This window comes from Perca flavescens, chromosome 14 (genome assembly GCF_004354835.1).
Source record: "Perca flavescens isolate YP-PL-M2 chromosome 14, PFLA_1.0, whole genome shotgun sequence".
Lineage (NCBI taxonomy): Eukaryota > Metazoa > Chordata > Actinopteri > Perciformes > Percidae > Perca > Perca flavescens.
The window spans coordinates 29,556,240-29,579,556 of NC_041344.1; the positions used below are offsets into that span (position 1 = coordinate 29,556,240).

Genomic DNA, 23,317 nt, shown 5'->3' on the forward strand with positions numbered 1-23,317 from the left:
TACTACTCCAAAGACAATAGTGAATCAATTGGAGTCTTCCTAATCACATATAGGTCTAGCTTCCTAATGAGCCAATCTACATGTGCTGTCAAAATCATTTCTGTAACATCATGGCCGTGCGATGGATTCACGAAGATAATAAGGTGCGTTTACTCCTTGATTTGACGCGCACAATGCGTGGCTTTCGGGGTCGAGCCTTTGGAACAGACCACAGGGCTTATTTTCTTTCTTCTACAGAAAATTGCAATTTAACGGTTTGTCCTGAGCCTTTATCTTCCAACGTTCTACAGGAGGATAAGAAAGCAACAGGTAGGTAAAAGTTCCACATGGAAAATTCCGGCTACTTTGTTATAAAGAAAAAAAAAAGCTTTATCACTTGCCTTCAGCCAATCACTCCTGAATCTCTCCACAACACATGGCCTTTTCTCCGTCAGTATATATTTTTTCATCCTGTTTTCATTTCTCCGGTCTGTCTGTGGTCTGCTCGTGGTATTTAGTGGTTTCAGTCAGCTTTGCCCAAGATACACATGGTTTATATCTTCCCCTAAACTTTCCCCTGAGGCTGATGAAAGAAAGTGAATTTAGAACCTCAGAGGGACCAACGACTGCAATCACAAGTGTCACTATTTCAAGAAGAAAAAAGGGTCCAGATTCTCAATACTATACTTATTTTCCACTAGAAGAAATGTCCATTCTGCTGCGGTCTGTGACACCAATTAATGGCAGCCAAAATCTGATCCAATTATAGTTCTAAACACAATGAAATGTTCTTTTAAAGAAGCAGCAACAGATTTTTGTTGAATTAATAAAAAATAAAAAAAAGGGTCAAAGGGTACACAGATCGCCCAGGCAAAGGTCTATTGTTGACCCTTAAATGGGATCAAGTGCAACAATTAACTTACCGATTTACTTACACTGACAATTTAAGTTATATGTATTTACATGATAAATACAATTATTTTCATCATTAAAACCCTATTAAATCATCCTATACTCCAGATGTGCAGAACACACATGCCATAGCTAAGTCAAAATGTCTCACCCAAAAATTCAGGGGCTCAAAAAAGAAAAGCCAGGGTGAAGAGAGAACAGTTTCAAAGCTAGAGTGAATATATACTGGTATCCTATGAAACAAGGTGACCTAAGGCATCCATTAGCACCAACCATGTCATGCTATCTTCTCGGGAAAGGGATAAAAAATGCTTCAAAGTTAGACAAAATGTTGGCAAGGGAAAAAGTGGCATTGCCTTTTTTTTTTTTTTTTTTTTTTAAATGGTGTATTTGAATATTTCTGCATAATGTATGCAAAACAGAGCATGGCCTGGTCTAGAACCCTGGATTCAGAAATGTTTGTTAGAAACTCCATATCTGCCACTACAAGGCTAATGGCCAAGAGATTGTTTAAAATTCCCCGTGTTGGTTTTAGAGCTAAGGGGGGTGCTGGAGTGGATGTGCATAAGGGGGGCCGTTTTCAAAATGGTTTCTGCCTTGGTCCGTAATTCCACCATTGGATGGCCTGCTCACAGATGCTGATGTCCATTACTATAAGAAGATGTATACCTACACATCTGATTTGTACCAGTACTTCAGCAGTACATAGACCTAACTGTACCTGCACAACAACAGACTCCAACACTGACAAATTCAAATAAGTCATGCGATCAAGAGAAACTGCTCTCTGTTAATGTGCCATTTAAATGCAAAGAGTCATTCTGCCTCCTCTAGTTAGTTTTCCTACTCTGGGCCCTAGATCATCAAAGCCAGCAGTGTTCAGATTTATTTTTTTATTTTTTTATTTTTTTTAACCGGGCAGAGCGGGGACAGACGAGAGGGCAGCCGGTGGAGACAAGAAACCATAAACGGTTTGAAGTTCTGTGCACCAAATGAGCTTCATGTTCAAAACCCCAAGAGGGAAGTTTCAAGGGTGAAGAGCCTCAGAAGTCTGCTTAGCTTTACTGAACTTTGCCGAGCCCAGCGCATGCTGGACCGGCCGCTGCAATAGCATTCGTAGCTCAAAAGGTGATTTATGCTGAACCAAAAGCTGACATTAATGATGTTTTTTTTTTCCCCCTTTCTGTGAGCCACATGATATTTGCATTCTGTCTATGTTTGAAATAGCAAGGTTGGGTGTTTGAAGAAATCTGAGAGCAGACATCCTCTCTTTGCATGGATGATGGGGGCTGCTGCTGCGCTTTTTAAATGTGAATAGGTGTATTCTCCTCACCACTAGAATATGTTTACACCTATATATTGAAGTAGCTCCATGTGGAAAATACATAAACATCACCTCTTTTCATATGTATAACTACTGAGCTCTCTGCAAACAATATCACACATAACGTCAATTAATGTGCTGCCCTTTAAAGGATTCTTTCTGATAATTATCCTCATTTTCCAGATTACAGACCAGCTATTGGCTGTCTACTGGATTAAACTGTGGTTAAATTAACTGCTGACCATTTTTTAAGGTATATTTTCTTGTGCAGGACAACGTTTGGGAATTTAAATTAGACCAACCTTTCTAGATGCTGCCATTTCTCAAAGGGACCCCGTGGTATCGACCTAAACAAGTTTTTGAGGTGTCCTCCGTGGGTTCAATTTAATTCAAGTCCAATCAAATCTCCTTTAAGAGCCCCTGAATCTGTTCTGTCTGATCCAGCACAGCAGAAGCCTGTTCAATTTTACTATTAAAAGAACAGCCTGTCCATCATGCACAGCAATCATGTCTGCTTTCGCACATAGCCCCAGACACTGAGCCTTGGCATCTCAAATCCTGCATTACAATGCTGACAACCAGGCTGAGAGATTCTGAAGAAACACTGGCGGGGAAGAAAGGGAAAAAAAACAGCAAAGCTGAAGGGCGTAACATGTTCCTTTTTAGCTGCAATGTTTCATGTCATTGGTATTCTACTGGCTGGTGGGCGCAAATCAATACTATTGAGCTGCTGGTGCCCAATAAACTAAGTTGTTGTCTCAATTGCAGTGTCTTTAGCGTCTCTGAAAGAATTCAAAGCCCTTGGAAAGATTCAAGGCAAAACGTATATATTTGCAGTGTTGCTTCTGAGGTCCTCTTGGAAAACTGACCGTGCATATCGTCCCTGAGCTACAGGATCAATCAGAAGGTTAGATAGACAGGTCACCTTACATTGCAGAGTGGGAAAACACAACAGATAAAGCCGACTTTACACTGGGTATGAACAGGTAAAGCCATATTTCTTCTCTAACGTGTTCACTTACATTATTATTTATGATACTTGCCTGCATCACATATTGATGCAGTGGTAAATAAAGACAAACACATACGAAAGCTAAACAAGAAGGTTATGTGTAACCACTTGTCTCACTAGAATCCATATTAAAGTGGACATATTATGCTTTTCCGTATTTTCATGTCATATCTACGATGTTATAATGTTGGATTTTCATGTTAAATGTGGCCAAAAAACTCAAATAATGAGGTAAACGTATTTAAGAGAAATCCCCATGAGTTAAAACGTTCAGATTTCCATCTATTCTGAACGCTCCGGTTTCAACTGTTTTTTATTCTCTCGGCTAAGTGTTACACAACTCTAAGCCAGCCTTCTTTGATTGGTCATTAGATTAGATTAGATTTTTTTTACTGATCCCAAAAAAATGGGAAATAATGGTGTTGCAGCAGCAAAAATATCAGACACACAGCACACATACAGAGTAGGACTGGAGTGTTTTCTTAAGCCACTGCTGTGTTAACATTGTTGCATGCTAACGGCAGTAAAATGTCATCTTGGCTGCCAGTATTGTTAAATTCTTCGCATTTTCTGTTTATGTAGTATTTGGTTTAAAAGCCTTTATCTGCGATTTTTGTTCCTTTGATGATGAGATCCCACACAGCCATATATCACATCTTCATCTCTTACCCAGCAGCATCCGAGAGGAACATCCAAGTCATCGGAGCATGAGCTCATCCTGTCTGTAAATGACCTTCTCTAATGGATGAAAAAATGATGTAAAGCAGCCTTTGTAGCGCTGCCGGCCCCTGAGGAACACCAGGAAGTGTAATCAGCAATGACCCATGCTAGACTCCACCAATCCTGGGGAGTTCCTTAACATACCCAGCCTGCCTCGGGGGAGCTGTGCCTGGAACAGCGGAACAAGTACTTGATGACTGCGAATGGATTATAAAATCCCGGACGTCTGCCGGCTCCTTCAACGAATTGCCACAGTTTACCCGAGCCGGCCGCCTATAACCAGCACCTTTCACACTTTGATGTTTTCCTCTCGGATGTAGGCTTGCAAATACTGCTTTAAATACACATATATGTAAAATGTCAGCGGAGATTGGAAAGCAGGCCACCTGTGTAGATTCGTGACAAACTTAAATAGAAAAGCAGCAAGGGGCTGAATGTGGGAAAACAAGCTGTCAGTAGGTTGATGATTGGAACGCAGTCCAAGGTAATAAGATTGTTTGGCATAAATCACGGAGAAAACCTGGTGAGCACGCGGACGCAGGCTGTCAGTCCATTTCAACATCCATAAACATCCAACCAGAGTGGAAATAAAGCATGTTCACACTTTCTTCAAGACACATAAGTCAGAGACTGCGGTGACTACTGGTGAGAATAGCCAGATATCACAGCGCCCAGCGTCACCAATGTGAATCATTATCCGTTAGCTTTTTTTTTATCTTTACCTTATTTTACCTTTCTTTATCTAGATTTACTACAGTCACTAGAGGGAGATGAAATGGGAGGGAAAGGTGTATCTGTAGTTTGTTTTCGGGAGGTGGTACAAGCTAATGACATTCAAAAGCTGATACAATTAATTGGTTGGTTGAATTATCGTTTTAGTAATTTGTCAAGCCAAATATGGGGATTTGTTGCTTTTCTTTGTCATATATGATAGTAAAATGTAGCCCTAAATTAGGTAATTAAACTTAAGAGTGACCTTAATACAAGAAGATGTACAATAATATTAAAAATTATCTTTAAAGCTCAAGTTTTTTTTTTTTTTTTTTTTATTCTTTTCACTCTTGGGAGAAGTTGGAAATACATTTGACATATCATTTTATAAAGCTGCTATGGCGAACGTGTTAGCAAACAGTTGTGTATTTGCACATCTGGTAGTGTTTGTGTCCACCTGATAGAGTAAGGCTGAATCCCATTTCTCTGTCTTACCTCTTCCCCTTCGTCTTACCCCTAGCCCTTGTCCCTCGAGTGGTAAGGGCTAGGGGTGAAAACATTCCCCTATGAATGTCATCAGACATCGTCGCTAGCTGGCTGCCATGCAGTCCATTCAAGGTTAGTCAGAAAAATGCAGGACTGTTGTACAAATCGGCAATGTAACGTTAGCATAGCAAACTAGCGATTTTTAAAAATGTTTCGATTAAGAACATGGTTGCAAATATATATATGTGCAGGACTGTGTAGAGCACAAAACAAGACTGTGGTAATTTTCAAAAAGTACGGGCTTATCTGTTAATGCTAGCTACCGACCGTTACCCGTTACCTTGAAACCATGCAGCAAATAGATGGTACCGCAAGGCGATGTAACGTCACCGCTCATTTAACACACAGTTTAACAACAAATTAAAACGCTGACTGAACATTACTAGCTATGTTTTCCATGTTTGTTTTGAGCCGTATGCACCCCCACTAACCTGGAAAACGGTTTTAAAACAGTAACGTTAATACAGCGTGGTCAGAGGAATACAGCGTCTCCTGCAGCGTGGAGTCCGAGGCACTGTCACCGCAATGTTCGCTAACGTCAGCTTCTTGTCTCACCTGGGGTCTGATAAACAGTAAATTCATCAAATTCAGTGTCCACAATGCTATTGTCCAATAAAGTGTAGCTGTCATATTTCACGGGACCCGTGTGAGTGCGGATTTCATGTTGCGGCTTTCGTTCGCTGTTTGTTGGTTGCCATGACTTGGTGAGTGATGACGTCCTGTCACTGTTCCAGTTGCTCACCCTAAAAGGGGAGAGAGAGCGGATGACAGTTCGCTTGAGTTCAGTAGAGCAGACGGCTCTGCAGAGTTGTGTAATTACCACTTTATGACTTTTCATAAACAGCTGAAGGAGCAGCGGCGCGTGGTGTACATAGCGGAAACCCTGTTGTGCGTCTGCCCTATTTCTGATGCCGTGGCGGCAGAAATTTTACTGTGGCGAGCGGAGGAAACATTGCATTTATGAGACTCTGGGTACCCCTTGGTTTCAAGTAAGCTTGTGAAAATGCTTGGATTTAAGGGGTATCTACCCCTTCCCCTTAGCCCTACTCCTCGATCAAAACGAGAACTGGAATAGCCCTTCCTCCCACGTGAATATGCCAAACCCAGGGGAAGGGGTAAGGGGAAGGGGTAAGACAGAGAATTGGAATTCAGCATAAGTCCAATATTCATTCTCTTTTAGCTCCGTTTTGGTCTCTTCCAACTCCTGAGGGAAATATCTGGCTCTTTAGCTGCTAAATGCTCTGCTATGTTCACCAGCTAGTCTCTTACTCTGTCTGTCTGCTGTTCAACATTTCCATTGGTAAATGGTGACATGCCAGTAGAGAGGATAACCTTAAATGAGTATTATTTGATTATTTTTTTAGCTACTTGGGGACAGCAGAACAACCTGTTAAGAAAACCCTGACATATTATCACCTAATAAAGTATTTTGCCTTTTCAGACATCCAGGAGACACACAGAAACATTAGCATTCATTTTCTATCCACCTCGCAAAATGACATCCAATATTCAATCTCCTTTAGCTTTGTGTTGGTTTCCATCAAGTCTTTAAGGGAAATATCTGCTAAACGTTACACCATGTTCACTGGTTAGTCGCTAAACCCAAACAATTAGCTATAACCGGACTAAAATACCTGCACAGTTGTGTGATATTCTTTGTGGGATCATTAATATGAGATACATTTTGGGAATACATTACACAGTCATAGGTTCCATTATTTATGTAAACATATTGATTGGTGCAGCTTTAAGATGTGTAATGACTGTCTGCACAGCAATGCAACAAACAAGTTGTTCAGCATTGTGTCAAGTCACATTAGGTTTTAGGATTACACGAGACAGACATAAATGCCCCATCCTCAAAGTAATTTAACTTTCTGCTGCATAGCTATAGACTTTTTTAGTCTGGACACCAAAGGGCATTTTGGGTGATTCCTTCACAAGTAAACAGCTCACAGTAATGGTGCGAAAACCGCCAAAATACAGGAACTAATTGTGTCTTATGCCACATTTGGAGTAGATATAGTAAAGTCCTAGTACTCAAGAACCACATAGTCAACTTTGTACTGTGCATAAAAGCAAGACAAACCCCCAAAACACAGTTGATTTGCTTGGCACAAGGTGATGTTCGAGGCCACCCTGAGGCAACACATCCAACAGTCGCCATGACTCTCTTTTCAAGCTGCATGGCTGAGCAAATGTGTTTCCTGTTTAGCAAATCAAAAGTGAGCCGGGAGGCAAAATCCAATCGCAAATGCATCTCTTGAGATGCATATGGGATGCATTCTGTTGCTAGCTGATGGAGCGGTGGACTACAATCAGTCTTAGCTGGTTCCAGATATCTGGATATAGTATCTTGATGCAACTTTTTACCCTGAACAGGGTCTAATGGACAGATCCAAATCTGTGCTGATCTTTGTCACTTCGCTTAGGATATGTGTAAACTTATCTATTTATCTTCTTGTTCTCTATCAACTCAAACTTTGAGCAAAGCGACATCAACGCCAAAGATGGTATTTTTGTAAACCGACTATTTTAACACTTGGAAATGACTTCACATTGTCTGCAAATTACTACAGTATGTGTCTGTGAAGTGACCAGTTTTGGGGATACTAAGTTTTCAACCTAACTGTCACAGCATGGCAATGATAATGCAGTACTGTGGCTCCTTTTCTTTGGATCCACCCCATTCAAAGCCATACAGTTATCCTGCCTTGATTGCTCTGAAATTATTTTAGACTCAATGTTTGGACTTGCAGTAATGCTGGTAATTGACAGAATCCTGCACTAACAGTCCCAGTTAGTTTGCAGTGCATTTGTTTTCATTAAATGTGTCATTATTGTATTCTGAACATTCACAGAGTTCTCGTAATGAACTGTCTGAAAAACAGCACGGCACATAAAAGCTGCGGTGAGCCTCTTTATAGTAGACTGGTGGGTGATTCTGTGTTGTATACATCTATTTCTAGACGCGGGGCTTCTTTGGTTCATGTTTGTTTTTACTAAATATACAGTATATTCCCAAATACCTGCTACAGGAACCTAACTTATCTTAAAAACACAGCAATTTTCAATCATATATTGTATATGCCTTCTTCAAGCTACAAAACAGAGAGGTCTCGGAAGAGTTTGAAGTCTCTGAGAAGTTCTTTCAATATGCTTATAATCATGCTTCTTTAGAAACCTAATTTGATAAGTTGAATAAACTCTCTTTCTTTTATTGACAAAAAGTTAGACGATTCCAGTAAAATCCTGTACGATGCTTTACAGTAGGCCTGGGTATCTCCACTGATTTCCCGAATCAATTCCGATTAATAAGGTCTCGAATAGATTACATCTCCGATTCGATTTCCAATTTAATGTCTATTTGGGATATTTCAGTTGCAAAACTTTGAAAGAGATTCTACAGTTCTGTAGTTGGTACTTCCTTGGATTCCTTAGGTTTTAGAGTTTCATATGATACAAAGATCGATTCGGGATTTTATGAATCCATATCGAGTCATTCAAACAAAAATCTATTTAAATCGGAAAAATTCTTTATTTTTAAACCCAGCCCTTTTTTACAGTGTACTGAAACTGGATTATATGTTACAAGACCACCAAGGTGATGCGTTCTGGCCCATTAGAGTTCTACCTCGTAGAAGATCCGGGGTCGGGTGTGGCCAGTTGTAGGTCCTGATCAGCTGCCAGTCAAAGTCGTCATCTTGTCCCTGCCGGTACTCACACAGGCCGGGGTCCGAGTCCTCATCAAAGGTACAGCCAGCTACAGCGAGCAAAGAACACAATGTGTTAGGAGAGGAGAAACTGATTTTCTTTCTTTCTTTCTTTCTTTCTTTCTTTCTTTCTTTCTTCATATGAAAAAGAAGGAATATACAATAACATAATAAAATGCATAGGTGGGATGAAAAAAGCTTTGAGGGCTTGTAAATGGAACCCACCTAACATTGAATTAAAGAAAGCTCTACATGCTTGCCACAAATTTGCAAATTAACATACATATTTTTTTAAATATATAAAGGAAAAATAATAAAAATTCCAGACAAGGGGTACTACAGATAGAAAACAAGGAAGAAAAAAAATATTACAGTAACATATTTACACTGTGTTTAGCCTATACACTGTACCATAACGACATTTATATAGTGCTGTACTCCAGCAATAAAAGTTGTCATAAATGAGGAGTGACTGCGAAGGGAACTGTTCCATATAACTGGACCTCTGTACCTGATTAAAAACAGGCCTGGGGGAGTTCTGTAGAACTGACTATATAGAAGATCAACAGATCAGGGCTACTCTTGGCTCAAAGCTGCACTTAAAAGTTAGTTATCAAGCTTCTCAGTGGTCATTTAAGTGAAGTGTAGGACTATATCTTAAAGTGCTCATATTATGCTTTTTGGCTTTTCCCCTTTCCTTTATTGTGTTATATATCTTTTTTGTTATAGGTTTACAAAGTGAAAAAGCCCAAAGTCCACCCCAAAGGGACTTACCATCTCCAACAGAAAACACTGTTCACCAACTGCTCCAAACAGCTCTATTGTAGTCCAGCCTTTACTTCAGAGACAAACGTGGTCACTTTGTAACACACGTTATAATGCTCGCCTAGCTGCTAGCGTGGCACGCCCTCATACTCTGCTTCTGACTGGCTAGTAGTCCTTACCTAGCTACTGTGCATGTGCGACTCCCAACAAAGATGGGACAGAAGTGAGATGCCTCACTCTGTAGCTAAAACAGAGAGCTCAACACACAGGGTGAAAAGAGGAGCTGCAGCAATGTGCAGTACAACAAAAATATGGTGTTTTTTTTTTAATTAAACCATATAAACCTATTCTGACATAACCTCTTAATATAATTATGAACCTTAAAATGAGCATAATATGGGCACTTTAAGTGTCAGTCTTAGAGATGACTCACGACACTTTGTTGTACCACAAACGGGATTTTGGATGACGACATAGGCATGGACCAATCACTGAATAGATTTCCTCATTTAAGAATATTCTTAGATAAATTCACATTGTCTGGTGAAATTCCTAAGAGGAGTTTACATTCAACACATTTGACAATCAAGAGTTTTCAATAGAATACATTATGATATACAGGTTGGGAATGAAAGGTAAACATGTTTTCCACCATGTCTCAATTACAACTTTTAAACCGGTGTGCTGTTAACTGACCTGCCTACATATGCCTGCTCTGTCCGAACGATACCGTTTGATTAACTGCTCAAACATTTCAAAAACATTCTTCCTCTTCTGAAAGATTGGCGCACGTCTCTGTCTCCTCTGTGCCATTACAAGCCTCCTAACCACTGGAGAGACCTCTGGAGCTGTCTTAAATAACTGGGAGAGTAATAGTGATTCTTAGCTTTAAGAAATTTGATAACTTGATTTTATACTTCAATTTCAAAGTAGTTGTACATTTCATGAATTCTCAGCACTTAAAGTCTAAAATGGCACTTTGAGAAGCTTGATAAATACAGTGTTATAACAATGGATCTCAGACCTAGTTACAAAGAAACTGTAACATCTAAAACATGTAGCCATTAGTAAACCTTCATTGCTAGCAGGAGTACACTGGTACATGAATACATTCCACTGTAGTCCCTATTCAGAGAAACACCAGAGAAATGATTGCTCAGTTACATCCCCACAGGCTCACTTTAAATGTGTTAATACATCAATTCCTGGAGAATATTTGAAGCCATAAGCTAAATTACAGCTAATGGTTGGCACCAGGCGGGCAGCATGGAATGCCTAGCTCATCTGTTCCCTCAAAAACTACCGCCATTTGGTGCAATTAGCCCTGTGGTGTGAAAATGACACAACAGCCACGGGTCACCTAAATAGTCAGAAATAATGGGCCGCAGTGGCAGGGCAGTGAAAGGGGTTCTTCAGTTGATGGAGGACAACAACGGCCTGGCTCTTAGTCGGCCAAGGTGACCCAACCCTGTCTGGCCTCTAATGGTTGCATTCGCTATTCTGCCATTATTACACAAACCACAGGCTTTTAAAGCCACCAGCTTGGTTGTCAAATTAGGGGACAAAATGGTGTGTTCCTGTTTAATTGGTCAGAAAACAGAGGTGCACTTCAGCAAATCTAAAGATGAATAGTCTGAACTTCGGAGGACAAATTTGTGGTCATGCATGTGTGCGTGCTTTAAGCTCAGCTTGGTCTCATTCACAGAATGATGTTTCCCATTGTTACGCATGGTTTAGACACAATATGCCCTTTAGTGCTGGAGCTAAAGATACAATTGTAAACTATTAATCCATCACAATTTGCTTGTCTTGTCCATATACTAGTCCAAACCACACAATATTTACTTCACAATGATATAAAACTGATGAAAAATGTATCAATTATCAAAACATTCCAATAACCCCCTATTATTGAGGGGAGGCAAGGGAGAAAACTGCGGAGTGAAACTTAAGTTAGATTAGTCTCGCTTTGACTGACATTCCTCCACAGCGCTGCGGAGGAAGGTCTGGCTAGTCCACACAGGATTCCAGGATGGGAGAAAAACATGCTCTGTTTTATTGGCATTTCTTTAAACCAATCACAATCGTCTTGGGCGGTGTTTTATACTTACTTACTTATAAAACTATATAACACGCTAAAAGATGGGGAAAGTCCAAAAAAGGCATAATAGGGGCTCTTTCACTTTAACAATTCGAGGTCAATGCCCAACTAGAGATTGCCCGATACCATTTTTTGCTTCCCGATACCGATTCCGATACCTGAACTTGCGTATCGGCCGATACCGAGTACCGATCAGATACCAGTGGGTCATATATTTTATTATGTTTTAACAACTGTATACTACTATCCCTGTATGGATGTGATATGATATAACAGCTGTATACTACAATCCCCGTATGAATGTGATATGATTTCTATCTTTGTTGTCTGTCTGGCTCAGGTTAAACTCTTTGTAAAACATGAACAAACACAAACAATGAATGTCGTACAACTTTCTTTTATTCTCCAGTTTGACAGTCGGTTATAACGGAAAAAGAACATAAATAAACTACTTTAACGTAGATTTTCTTTAGGGCTTTATTACGTGGTATCGGATCGGTGCATAAACTCCAGTACTTCCCGATACCGATACCAGCGTTTTAGGCAGTATCGGAGCCGATACCGATACTGGTATCGGAACATCTCTCTGCCTAACCTTAACCAATGGCATCATAATCGATAGAACCGATGGGTGGAGTAACAAATAATTAATCCAAGTTGTAATAAATCATAGTTTTAGCAGCCATGGTCTTGCTTTCGCAGCTTTAGCTAACTTCAAAACTAAGTCCTATCTACTTCCAAACGCCCTGAGCCCAGTGCGGTCCCAGGCCTCTGCTCACTAACAGATCGCATTAAGGCTTGGCAGCAGTGCTGCTGGGATTAAAGAGAAACCCTGACTCTGTGTCAGCTTCTACTTACAGTAGTAGCATCCCGTTTGGCCTACTCCCCCGATGGTGCTTTTTGTTCAGAGGCTCCATCTGTTTTCTTTAATAATGTATGCGTTTTGAGTTTGAAGAAATATTATATGTTGCAATAAACTACTAAGACTGCTAATTTTGGACCACCGCTTTTGCCCTTCCTTGCTGACAAACAAATATCCCCCGCCCCACCACCAGCGAGCGTCCCCACCGCCCCGGCCCTCTTCCCCCTGCGCCTGCAGCCGAGCCAGCGTTTCCGGGCGTGTAAGCAGATCACAGTTTTAATTGCATCCTGTGTGAGGACGGCTTGTTGTGCTGCGCCGTGCCCCGTTATCGGAGGATGAGAGGGCTGAGCGGAGGAGCAGGCCCCACGGTGAAGGCCTGCCTTTCGCTGAGAGCCCTCCAGCTCCAGGAAGAAATGTCACCATCAGACACGTTCCACTGATTCCCCTCATTAAGACTCATCCTTCCCAGCCTCCTTTGCTTTTAGCGCACACTTTCCTCTCAGTGCTCAAATGTGCGTCTCTGGCAGCAGGAGGGCAAGCCTATGTAATTAGAAAAGCCATGCGCATTCTGCTGAATTTTTACTGATGTGTGTATGTGTGTGCGTGTGTGCATTTCTTTGAATGTGTGTGTGGTTAGCTGAGGTCGTCTGCTGTTTTGATGTTTACTTAAAAACGAATGAAATTATAATGAATATGTCAATGTCACACGGGCCTTAACGACTGTGGAAATAAATTATTTATTAGTGTTCATCGCAGCATCAGGGACTCTAGCCAACGCGGGACTAAGATTGATCAAATTTCCACGTAGTAACACGTTGAATGTGAGAGAAAGCAGCCTTGAGAATGCTAATTGCTTATCAGAGGCGAGCCGTTTGGCACGGTTCCCCGAGCAATGCGCCACCACGCAGAGCCAGCAGCAGCAGCGAGAGACGTGGACTACGGGGCCCCGAGAGATAACTTTAGTGAGCCACTGTCACAGTTGACTTTGTTCTCAGGAAGAGAACAAAGAGGGAGGAAAACAAAATGAAATGTCGGAAGAACGAGGCGCACTCCTCTTTGAAAAGGTAGGAGGGGTAATTTGCCAAATGTGTTATCTATGTTGGGCATGTCCTCCTGTCTTAACTTTTAGCACATTCTCTGCTCTTTTTCTTACCTGGCAAAGAAAAAAATTATAAGCAGTGAGAGTTTGTTCTTCGAGCAGACCCACCCAACTTGTATTTTACAACCAGACATTAACTTGCGCTATCCATATCCACTTACGGAGGTTCATATCCAAGTCACTTTATTGCTCCCATCCTAAATCTGCTGCAGTGTTTCATCAGATTCCACATAAGTAGGCAATGAAATGTTTTTCTTGTTACTATTTCTATATGAGAGCGCCGATCAGAGAAATCCTCTGCGTGGTGTTGGGGGATTTTACTCAACAGCCGGCAAAGCCTGTATGAGACGGCTAAAGATCTCATTAATACGCCTCTCAGTGACGGTCTAAATACTGTTTCAGAGGCTTTCCCATCATGTGTCAGAATTCTGAGGGGAAAACCCAATTATTGCTTTTATTATATAAAATGGTCAATCTTAAATGATAAGGTTGACGTTATTATCGCAAGCCCATTCTTTCTTACAGAAGAACTGAAAATGAGTCAGATGCTGTATGTTGATTTGAATGTCTAATGTCTTTAAGCAAAAGCATCAAAATAGATACTTAAAATGCCTGATTCGCCTTGGCTTCTAAGGGGATTAAGCCATTAAAGGGTCGGTTCACCCAAATTACAAAAAACATATTGCGCATTTTGAATTTATTGACAGTTTAAAGTACAGCCAGACAGAAAACATGAGGAGAGGACAATGGAGTATGACATGCAACAAGCCAGAATGGAACCAGGGATGTTGAAATTACATGGTGTAGACCACTAGGGCAATGGGACGCCCCTAAGAAACTATTGTAACTGACTCTTGGTTGTACAGTTGACTGTATTTGGATTTCGAGATTTCTGTCTCTGACATGCTTGGCCCCCAGCACAAAGCATGCAAGGGGAACTTTCTCTTCGGTAGAAAAGTAGTTCCAGTGAAGACTGTGGGTATTGGGCAGTGGTGGCCTAAGGGTTAGAGAAGCGAACTTGTGAGTCGGTTCAATCCCCAGACCGGTAAATCTGGGTGGGGAAAGTGAAAGAACACCGCTTGTCCCTCCCTCATAAGCACCACTGAGGTGCTCCTAAGCATGGCCCTAACCCAAAACGGCCCCAGTGGAGCTGCTCAGTGGCCAGCAGATCTGACTGTGGTTGTACTGATCAGGGTGTTCCTGCAAAATAGGCTTCCTCTCAGTGAACTGAATAAATAATAGTTTGACAATTTTTTATTATTATAGTATCAATACTGTTAGCCCTACAAATTCCATTCACCTCCATTGTATTACAGTGGAGGCAAAAATCTCAACAGATATTCAGATTTAGATTCAGAAAACCTTATTGTCTTTCATGACAGAAAATAATTTACAAAGGATAAAAATGATAATATATGTGTGCAAAGTGGCATAGTGTTAGTGTGGGTGTATCTACTCACCTGGGCAAATTAAAAGGTGCCCTGCCACACGTATTTCATTACTTTGTGGTAATGTCTGAAGTTCTACCATGGACTCTGTAACATTTTTTGTGGAAAAAATGCCTTGGTTACCTATTTTCAAGCCATTCTAGTTTGGCATAGAAAGCCTGCAGGAAGACTCAGCTCGATTTCTGCCAGTTCTCATTAATATTCAAGCTAAGCTGTTTGAATCTGATTGGCTAACAGCTAGCCAATGAGAGCCTGGCTGTCAGCATCCTTTACCCAGCGCGAGTGGGCGAGCTAATGAATAGTAATGAGCTCAGGCAACGTGATGTCAGACTGACCAGCTTTTGTAATTGGCCTGATTTCTCTGCTTATTTCTTTTCAGTGGCTAGAGCTGACAGAGGAGCTAGCAGTTCATTTTCACATTCACTACATAACACAAACACATATGGACCGGACATATTTCAAAAAAAATACAAGGAAAAACGGTTTTGTGTGGCAGGGCACCTTTAAACTAAAACATCTGGATACCACTAGATGTAAGTGTGAAAATGTGTTTTGCTTTGGTAATCTGGGTGCACCGGCATTTTAAGAGATGCCTTTCAAAAACCAGTCAGGAGTCTAATACCTGCCAGTTAATTGAATCCTATTAGCAGTGTTTGTGTAGGATCAAAGTCAGAAAGTAGCGGAGCATACTAGCTGTGCTGCACAAAGCGGTGAAGGAGCCAGAAAGAGGCCCTGGAGGGAGATTAATAGGAGATCTGACCAGCCTGAAGTGGTTGTGATGGACCCCAGGTACAACTGTCCAGCCTACTCCGCTTCTACACTGAGTACCACGGCCCTGACTAATAGCCTGCGCAGCCCGGCACATCATATATAGGTCTACGTAGTGATGGAGAGGGAGGAAAACACAAGCCTCTTACATAGCATTTATCCTGGAGAGGGAGACATGAATTAGAGGGGCGAGACAGATCCCGTGGGCTGGGTGAAGAGCCCTCAAACAGAAGCACAAGAGAGAAAGAGCAAAGCCAAAGAGGGGCGGGAATAATTAAAACAAATCACAGATAAGAGTACAACAAGAGGATTCATGGAAAACAAGAGATTTTTTTTTCTGCCCTCGTCTCGAAAAGCAATACAGTATCAAACACCAAGAGGTAATCAAAGAAGACTGAGATGAGAATGGGTTTCCACTGATCACACGGTTCCATTGGAGCTCTCAGATAGGCTTAACTCTATGTACAGACTGAACAAAGAAACTCATTTGCAATTACTCTTACAAGGATAACATAGTGCAGGGCAGAGCGGCGGCTGATCCTAACCAATATAAATCAGTATACAGTATATGGATGGCTGCCAGTCTGAAAGATTGCCTCTCGCTGCTCATTCGAAGAACATGAACTGTAAATGCTATCGAAACCTCCAGAGACCCTTGGACTTCGCCTCTCAGAATTGATGCTTGTTTTTCTTACGTTTCAGGAAAAAAAAAAGATTTCTCCTGCATGTGAGCTACTACTTCTAATGCAAATTTTTCCTTCACACACACGGAGCACTCTTCTTGTCACTCATCTTCCCTTGCTTAAAACTAAACCTACTTAAAGTAATAACCTCGTAGATTTTCATTTTAATAAATGTCTGTTAAGTCGCTATCTATCACAAATGACGACGATGATGACATCGTCGACAATGGCGATTGGGCCTATGACCCGCTCATCTGCGTCTCATTAAATTGCTTAAATTGCCTCCTCGAGTCCTCCACTTGCCTCCCCTCCTCGCGTCTCTCCCGGGCCTACTCGGTGGGAGGGACTAAGAAGGAAATCATGGGGAGGAGAGAGGCAACGGGCAAATGTGTTTTTAGAGCTTTTTTATTTCATAGCTCCTGGGCGATCCCTCCTCGATGTTCGCTCCTAGTCCCTCGGGCCAGAAATAAGAGCTTTGAGACGGCCTTCACCGACGAGGGACAGAACTACTTCCGGTTCAGCAGAGGGCCGAGGAGTCGAGGAAGCTATAAAATAAGAGCCATGAGATGCAGCCCCACTGATGAAAGCCCTCGCATTTGCAGTATTACAAACTGGGTGGCCACTACAGCTGCAAAGATTTATGGATTAGTTGTCAACTATTAAATGAATCGCCTGGTTTGAGTCAAAGTCAAAATTACAGCTTCTTAAATGTGAATATTTTCTAGTGCCTTCTCTGCTCTGTGACAGTAAACTGAACATCTTTGAGTTGTGGACCAAACAAGACATGTGAGGACGTCATCTTGGGCTTTGGGGAAAAAAAAATGTCACCGTTTTCTTAAGTTGTATAGACCAAACAGCGAATCAATTAATCGAGAAAATAATCGACAATGAAACAATCGTTAGTTGCAGCCCTAGTGGCGACATTCCCAGGGAGAAAAAAAAATCACGAGCGGCGCACAGCCAGTGACGCGTTTCCCGTCACCCAGCAGTGGTTGGTCTGCCAGAGACTCGCTCTTCAACTCACTTGTGTGCACACAGGCGACACTGCTTTGGATCTCCGGTGGTGAGATCCAAAACCACGCCTGCAATTACCTCTTATCGTCCATAAGTGCCACCAAAGGGAACGAAAACGGAGATATTCCAGATTGTAACTTTAAACTTGACCGGGTGAAACCTGACTCACCCTGTGCTGATACGGCAGCTCTGTTAATCTCCCTTCCCATTGCATTAGAGCAAACTCCGCAGGCGAAGCGGCTAATATTGTGTAACCAGCAGCAGAGCTCTGCCGGCGCTGCTTTAATCAGAGCCTCTCAGACACAGCAGCTCTGCTGGGACCCAGGATCCAGGATGTTCTGCCGCTGCTTTTGTTTGGTTTGAGATAAAGCTCCGCTGCTGTGTGATTTGCATTTGAGCGTGTGCAGGCAATGAATCAGACCTGACAAGTTTACTTACGTTTGGGGGAGAGAGAGAGAGGAGACACAGCTGTACAGCTCATCAATAGTGAGCCAGCAGAAGAATAATCCCAACACCACTGCTTCATAGACCATTAATAACAGCCACTGCTTTTTCAGAAGCCTCAACAAGGAGGACAGGAGCGAGTGGGGCGGAAAAGAAGAATGGGTAAAAGAATGGAGTAGTACTATTACAGAGAAACAACACTCACGGTAAACTGGATGGTTCGGGCCAGTACGGGTTGTTGACTGACACTGCCGAAAGCAATACGCAGTATTCAGACCAAAGTCCCACCGAGACATTTTTCATACCTAAAAATATTCATTGAATTCTATTCTTTTCAACCTGAACCTGTATCGAGGCCATACATGAATACACCAACTAGAACAGAAACACAGACACCAAAGGCCAGATGTATAGATGACGCACACACACAAAAACCACGTATACGCCACATTAAAGCTGCCACAAAAGTTATGTTTACATCACCAAAATCCAACAAAGCTGATTTTCTTTGTCATAAAACATTTGTGACATATTTGATTAGACTTTTTTTTTTTTTTCATCCTTTACTCATTACTTACTTCCCCCCTGCCTTTATAGAGTGCTGCACGGATGAGGTATTTTTGTAGACCAACTCTGATGTTGGCATTATTATTTGTATTTATACTGGTTGCATTACTTTATTACTTTATGTTAAGTATTTGTGTTCTTTTCATTTCACCCTGTATTGTAAAGCAGTCTATTTCCATATAAGTACTATAAACTAGATTTTTTTTTACAAAATAATAATAATAATGAGAGCAGTGCATCTAACGTAAAGGTCTGTCAAGCTCACCGTCCACGGAAGAATAAACCTTTACAATAAAGGGCTTCTAAAAGATAAGGTGTTCATTCAGAAATTTCTTGAACACATAATCTAATGGAGAATTCACTGTTTTACACAATTCAAAGCTACGTCATTAATGGACAAGATGTACATCTTTGATCATTTTCCTATGTGTTGATTTACTGATTCTCGTTTCATTTTAATTCGTTGCCCTAACATGTTTTTTTTTCAAGATTTGTTTTATGCAAGATGATTTACAATTGTCTTTTGTGTGGAGTGTCTGTCACATACAAAAACAGAATAAATGCAAGGGTTAAACATGAACTGAATCATTGATTGTCTTTCCGTTTGAAGTGATCGATCCCTACCTGTGAGTGGTTTGTCTGTACATGTGGTGAATTCATTAGAACACTATCAGTGCTATAAGCAGCAGCCACAGTGTGTGATAATGGCCGTGCATGAGGAGAGCCTCACCGATGCAACATGGGGCAATCAGGCAAATTGTATTGAAATGCAAACAGGTAATAATGGGGCGGTTCCTTATTCATGTATGGTTATCTGAAAGCCAAAATCAGCAAATGGAAACGTAACTCGGTGGCTGATGTTATGGAGACTGCCGGCTGCGATAGCCTGCGTGAGTAAACAGACTGCGTATGTGTGGGGAGATCGATCAAAATAGACTTGGCGGAGCTGCAGCTGCAGTCATTTATCAGGATATGGGGATTTGACTGGAGATATCCAATCATGTTATGATTGATGGACTGAACCACTGTGCTCTTGTGACCTTCACAATACAGTAAATGTAGAGTAAATGGTGTGGTAATGGCTATATGTCTGTCCAACCTGAGACAAACCTGGCCATAAGTCTCCATTAAATGAGGATGAACTATGCCTCACCTAAGCTGCAGCCATGTTTCTCATGCACACCCCTCTTTCTATCCTTTCTGCTTTCTCCTACCATCTTGTTCGACCCGGCCATATTCTGATTCACTAGATTGGGCAGAAGCCAATCACGGAACCCATCGGCCTGATAGCGATTAAGCCTCTGGATCCAAGGTCCAGTATTGCTGGGGTTCCGGTGCATCCAGCCGGATATCCAGGCCTAGACTTCCTTTTTCATGCGCTGGTCATTGTTTACAGTCTCAGTCTATACATTGTCTAGGTCTTTTAGGTCCACACGACATTTCGGCTAATTTCTATAAACAGATATCTCTGCATATGAACACAGACCTGTTTGAAAGAGATAAATCGGCGTCAGATGATAGCCGATGGGTTTCGAAATGGGCTCACACCGACTATTTACCTGCATGCAACCAAAGCCCGCTCAAATGGGATTGATCAATACTACTTGAACTACAAACGGAAGCCAATCCAAAATCTACTCGCGTTGCCTACATATTTTGCATTCATATGCAGAGATCTGTTAAAAGACATAAGGTAGAAGCCAAAATGAAAGGACAAGGTAAAAATCTATCCACCAACCATTTCCCTCTAACTGCATTCTGCACACTCGGGTTGGTTAGGCAAGATTGGCACTGGAGGGCATATGCTTTTTTGTGAAATTGTTTTATTACACATTATTATCACATAGCTGATGTGTGGTGAGCGTTGTATGGCTGCCGTGCATCACCCAGGTGGGTGCTACACATTAGTGGTGTTAGAGAGCAGTCCCCACCCCCCCTCCCCCCTTATGCGCTTTGAGTGTCTATGATAAAGCGCTATATAAATGTAATAAATAATAATAATTACTGGTCCATGATGGTTCCAGTCCCTAACTGCAGCTCGGGGAAAAAAATCCCAGTAGCCAGGGCCAGCCGAGGCCAGTACTTTCAGAGGCCAATAGCATCTTTAACATCTGCCAGTATCTTTAAGAAGGTAATAGATAGATTGTCAATGCCCCACAGCACAGAGTAACCACGGTCTATACCTGCAGCGGCTGATAGGGTTATTGACACATGCAGCTAAATGAGTTGCACCAGAGAACTGGATAGGAATTTGCTACAGTTAAAGGTCATTGATTACCTAATGTGCTTTAAATTGAACTAGTTTCCTGTTTAGAAACGGATGGAAAATCTGTCTCTCCACAGTTTTGTTCCCCAAGTATCAGTCTAACCTGAGCCGACACTGCAGCACAGATGAACTGGTCCGTGTTCAGCGAGATTAAAGGGTCGGCTGCATGATATACCAGCAAGCCAGATAGAAAATAGATAGCAGCAGAGAGAAAGGCTCCTGGGTAAGAGATATACTTCACCCTTTGTCAGCGTGGTGACGCTGTATAAATTCTTCTGCCAGCCGTTTATTTGGGTAGAAAAGATAACCACAAAGCACCTGCGGCGGACAATAGCAGGCACTTTTCATTAGGCCAGGCTCTCTTCTTTCATTTCTCACTTTCCATTTCCCCCCCTTCGCAGAGACATCATTGACGTAGCTCCATCTCGCGCAATCCCCACTGCTTAGCCAGTTAATGCTATTGTTAGAGATGTCATGAGGAGAGGGGCGCATGAATAGACGTTGATGAATAAAAACAGACCTTGTTCAAAGAGGCTCAAATCAGCCTAATTAAGAAGACGGAGGGCATATATATATTTTTTTTTTTTCCCAGCACCTGCGTTACAGCACTGGGTCTGTTCACTGATGGAGAAAGGGAGGGAAATGACACATACGCTCACACTTCTGTTATATATAAAATGTAATCAAGAGTGCTGGAGGAGACACTTTTTCCCCATCTCGCGGAAAGCCACTTTAAGTAGTTATGTCAAGTCTTTTTTTGCCCCCTGCGACAGGAGTGACCTAAATGCATTGGTTGAAAGCTTTATATCTCGGTTTAGTGGCGATGTATTCATATTGGAAATAATTGCTGTCTCCACGCTCAAATTCTTCCTTGCCAATTAGAAGCAACATATTAATGAATGGGTTTAAGAAAATGTGATTTGCTGAGGTGTATCTCCACTTTAAATCAAACATCCGATCCTAATCACTTAAAAAAAAAAAAAAAAAAAAAAAAAAAGAGGCCTCCAAAATAGCCTGCATCCATCTGCAGCATGTTATTTGCAGTTATGGTAATGGCGTGCATAGATTTACACAACACGTCTCCTTGCAGGATGTCACGACAACCAACTTTGATGTTAATTTCCATACAATCAAATTGTGAAAGAAAAAAAAAAAAAGAGAGAAATGCTTGGAATTGCTTGTAGCAGAATGAACTCAGTCATGTGAGAGCCTCAAATGAGGAAACAACTCTACTGCAGCAAGACTGTGATGGTTATTTATTGGCGCCTTTCTTCCTCACGCTGGGTGCAGAATATGTCATGCACACACCCCTAGTATTCACCGCGGGTGGTCGGGCCACAAGAACAGGACTCTCAGTGAGCCATTTATTATTTATTTTTACATGTTGTAGCCAAAGAAAAATCAAATAGGGAAGTGAAAGTGGCCAGAATACCAAGCGATACGATTAAGAGTTGTTGCCCTACTGATTCCAGTACCTGAAATGCCTCTCGTAAAATGTTGGTATCGGTAAGTATGAGAGTCTACGCACCGATCCGACACTACGTAATTTAGCCCCCCAAAAAAAAAACTTTTTAGTAGCTTATTCATGTTCTTTTCCATTATGAGTGACTGACAAACTAGATAATAAAAAAATGACATTTATTCTCTGTATGTATTTGTTCATGTTTTAAAAGAATTGAACCGGTTATACAACAATGATAGCAATCACGTGACATCCATAGAGAGCAGAGCTGTATAGTAATGAAGTAGAACTACTTCACTACTGTATTTAAAGGTCACATGGCATGAAGATTTCACTTTTTGAGTTTTTTTTTAACATTAATATGAGTTCCCCCAGTCTGCCTATGGTCCCCCAGTGGCTAGAAATGGTGATAGGTGTAAACCGAGCCCTGGGTATCCTGCTCTGCCATTTGAGAAAATGAAAGCTCAGATGGACCAATCAGGAATCTTCTCCTTATGAGGTCATAAGGAGCAAGGTTACCTCCCCTTTCTCTGCTTTGCCCGCCCAGAAAATTTGGCCCACCCATGAGAAAGAGAGAGAGACATCATGGCTTGCAAACGAGCAAAGTGGCAGTTGGTCAAGGCCCATACTTTATACATGTCTGATAGAGAGTAAGTAGTAGTTTAAAAACTATATTATGTATCCTTTTTTTTAATGCACCGTTATCCGATTCGTACTCGGAATCGGCCAAATACGCAACTTCTGGTATCGGAATCAGTAACAGGAAGGGAAAATTGGTATTGGAACATGTCTAGATAAGATACTGGGGTCCAGATGACAACCCTCCCTCCCTCCCCTGTCCGCAGAGCTCCACAGGCCCCAACCCTGCTGCTGCAGCTGGTCCCCTGGGTGCTCCAGCTATTGGGCCATGACCTCCATTAC

The 23,317-nt window shown here is 41.7% G+C and overlaps 1 protein-coding gene across 6 annotated transcripts in view; it reads right to left on the bottom strand.

Moving 5' to 3' along the window:
* ptprua (protein tyrosine phosphatase receptor type Ua) overlaps positions 1 to 23,317 on the bottom strand; it is a 246,327-nt gene that overhangs the window by 168,979 nt on the left and 54,031 nt on the right. For all 6 annotated transcript variants that reach the window (XM_028598344.1, XM_028598343.1, XM_028598342.1 and 3 more), the window contains exon 2: positions 8,839 to 8,967. In XM_028598344.1, the coding sequence (XP_028454145.1) occupies positions 8,839 to 8,967 (129 nt within the window). The remainder of the gene's footprint in view (positions 1 to 8,838; positions 8,968 to 23,317) is intronic.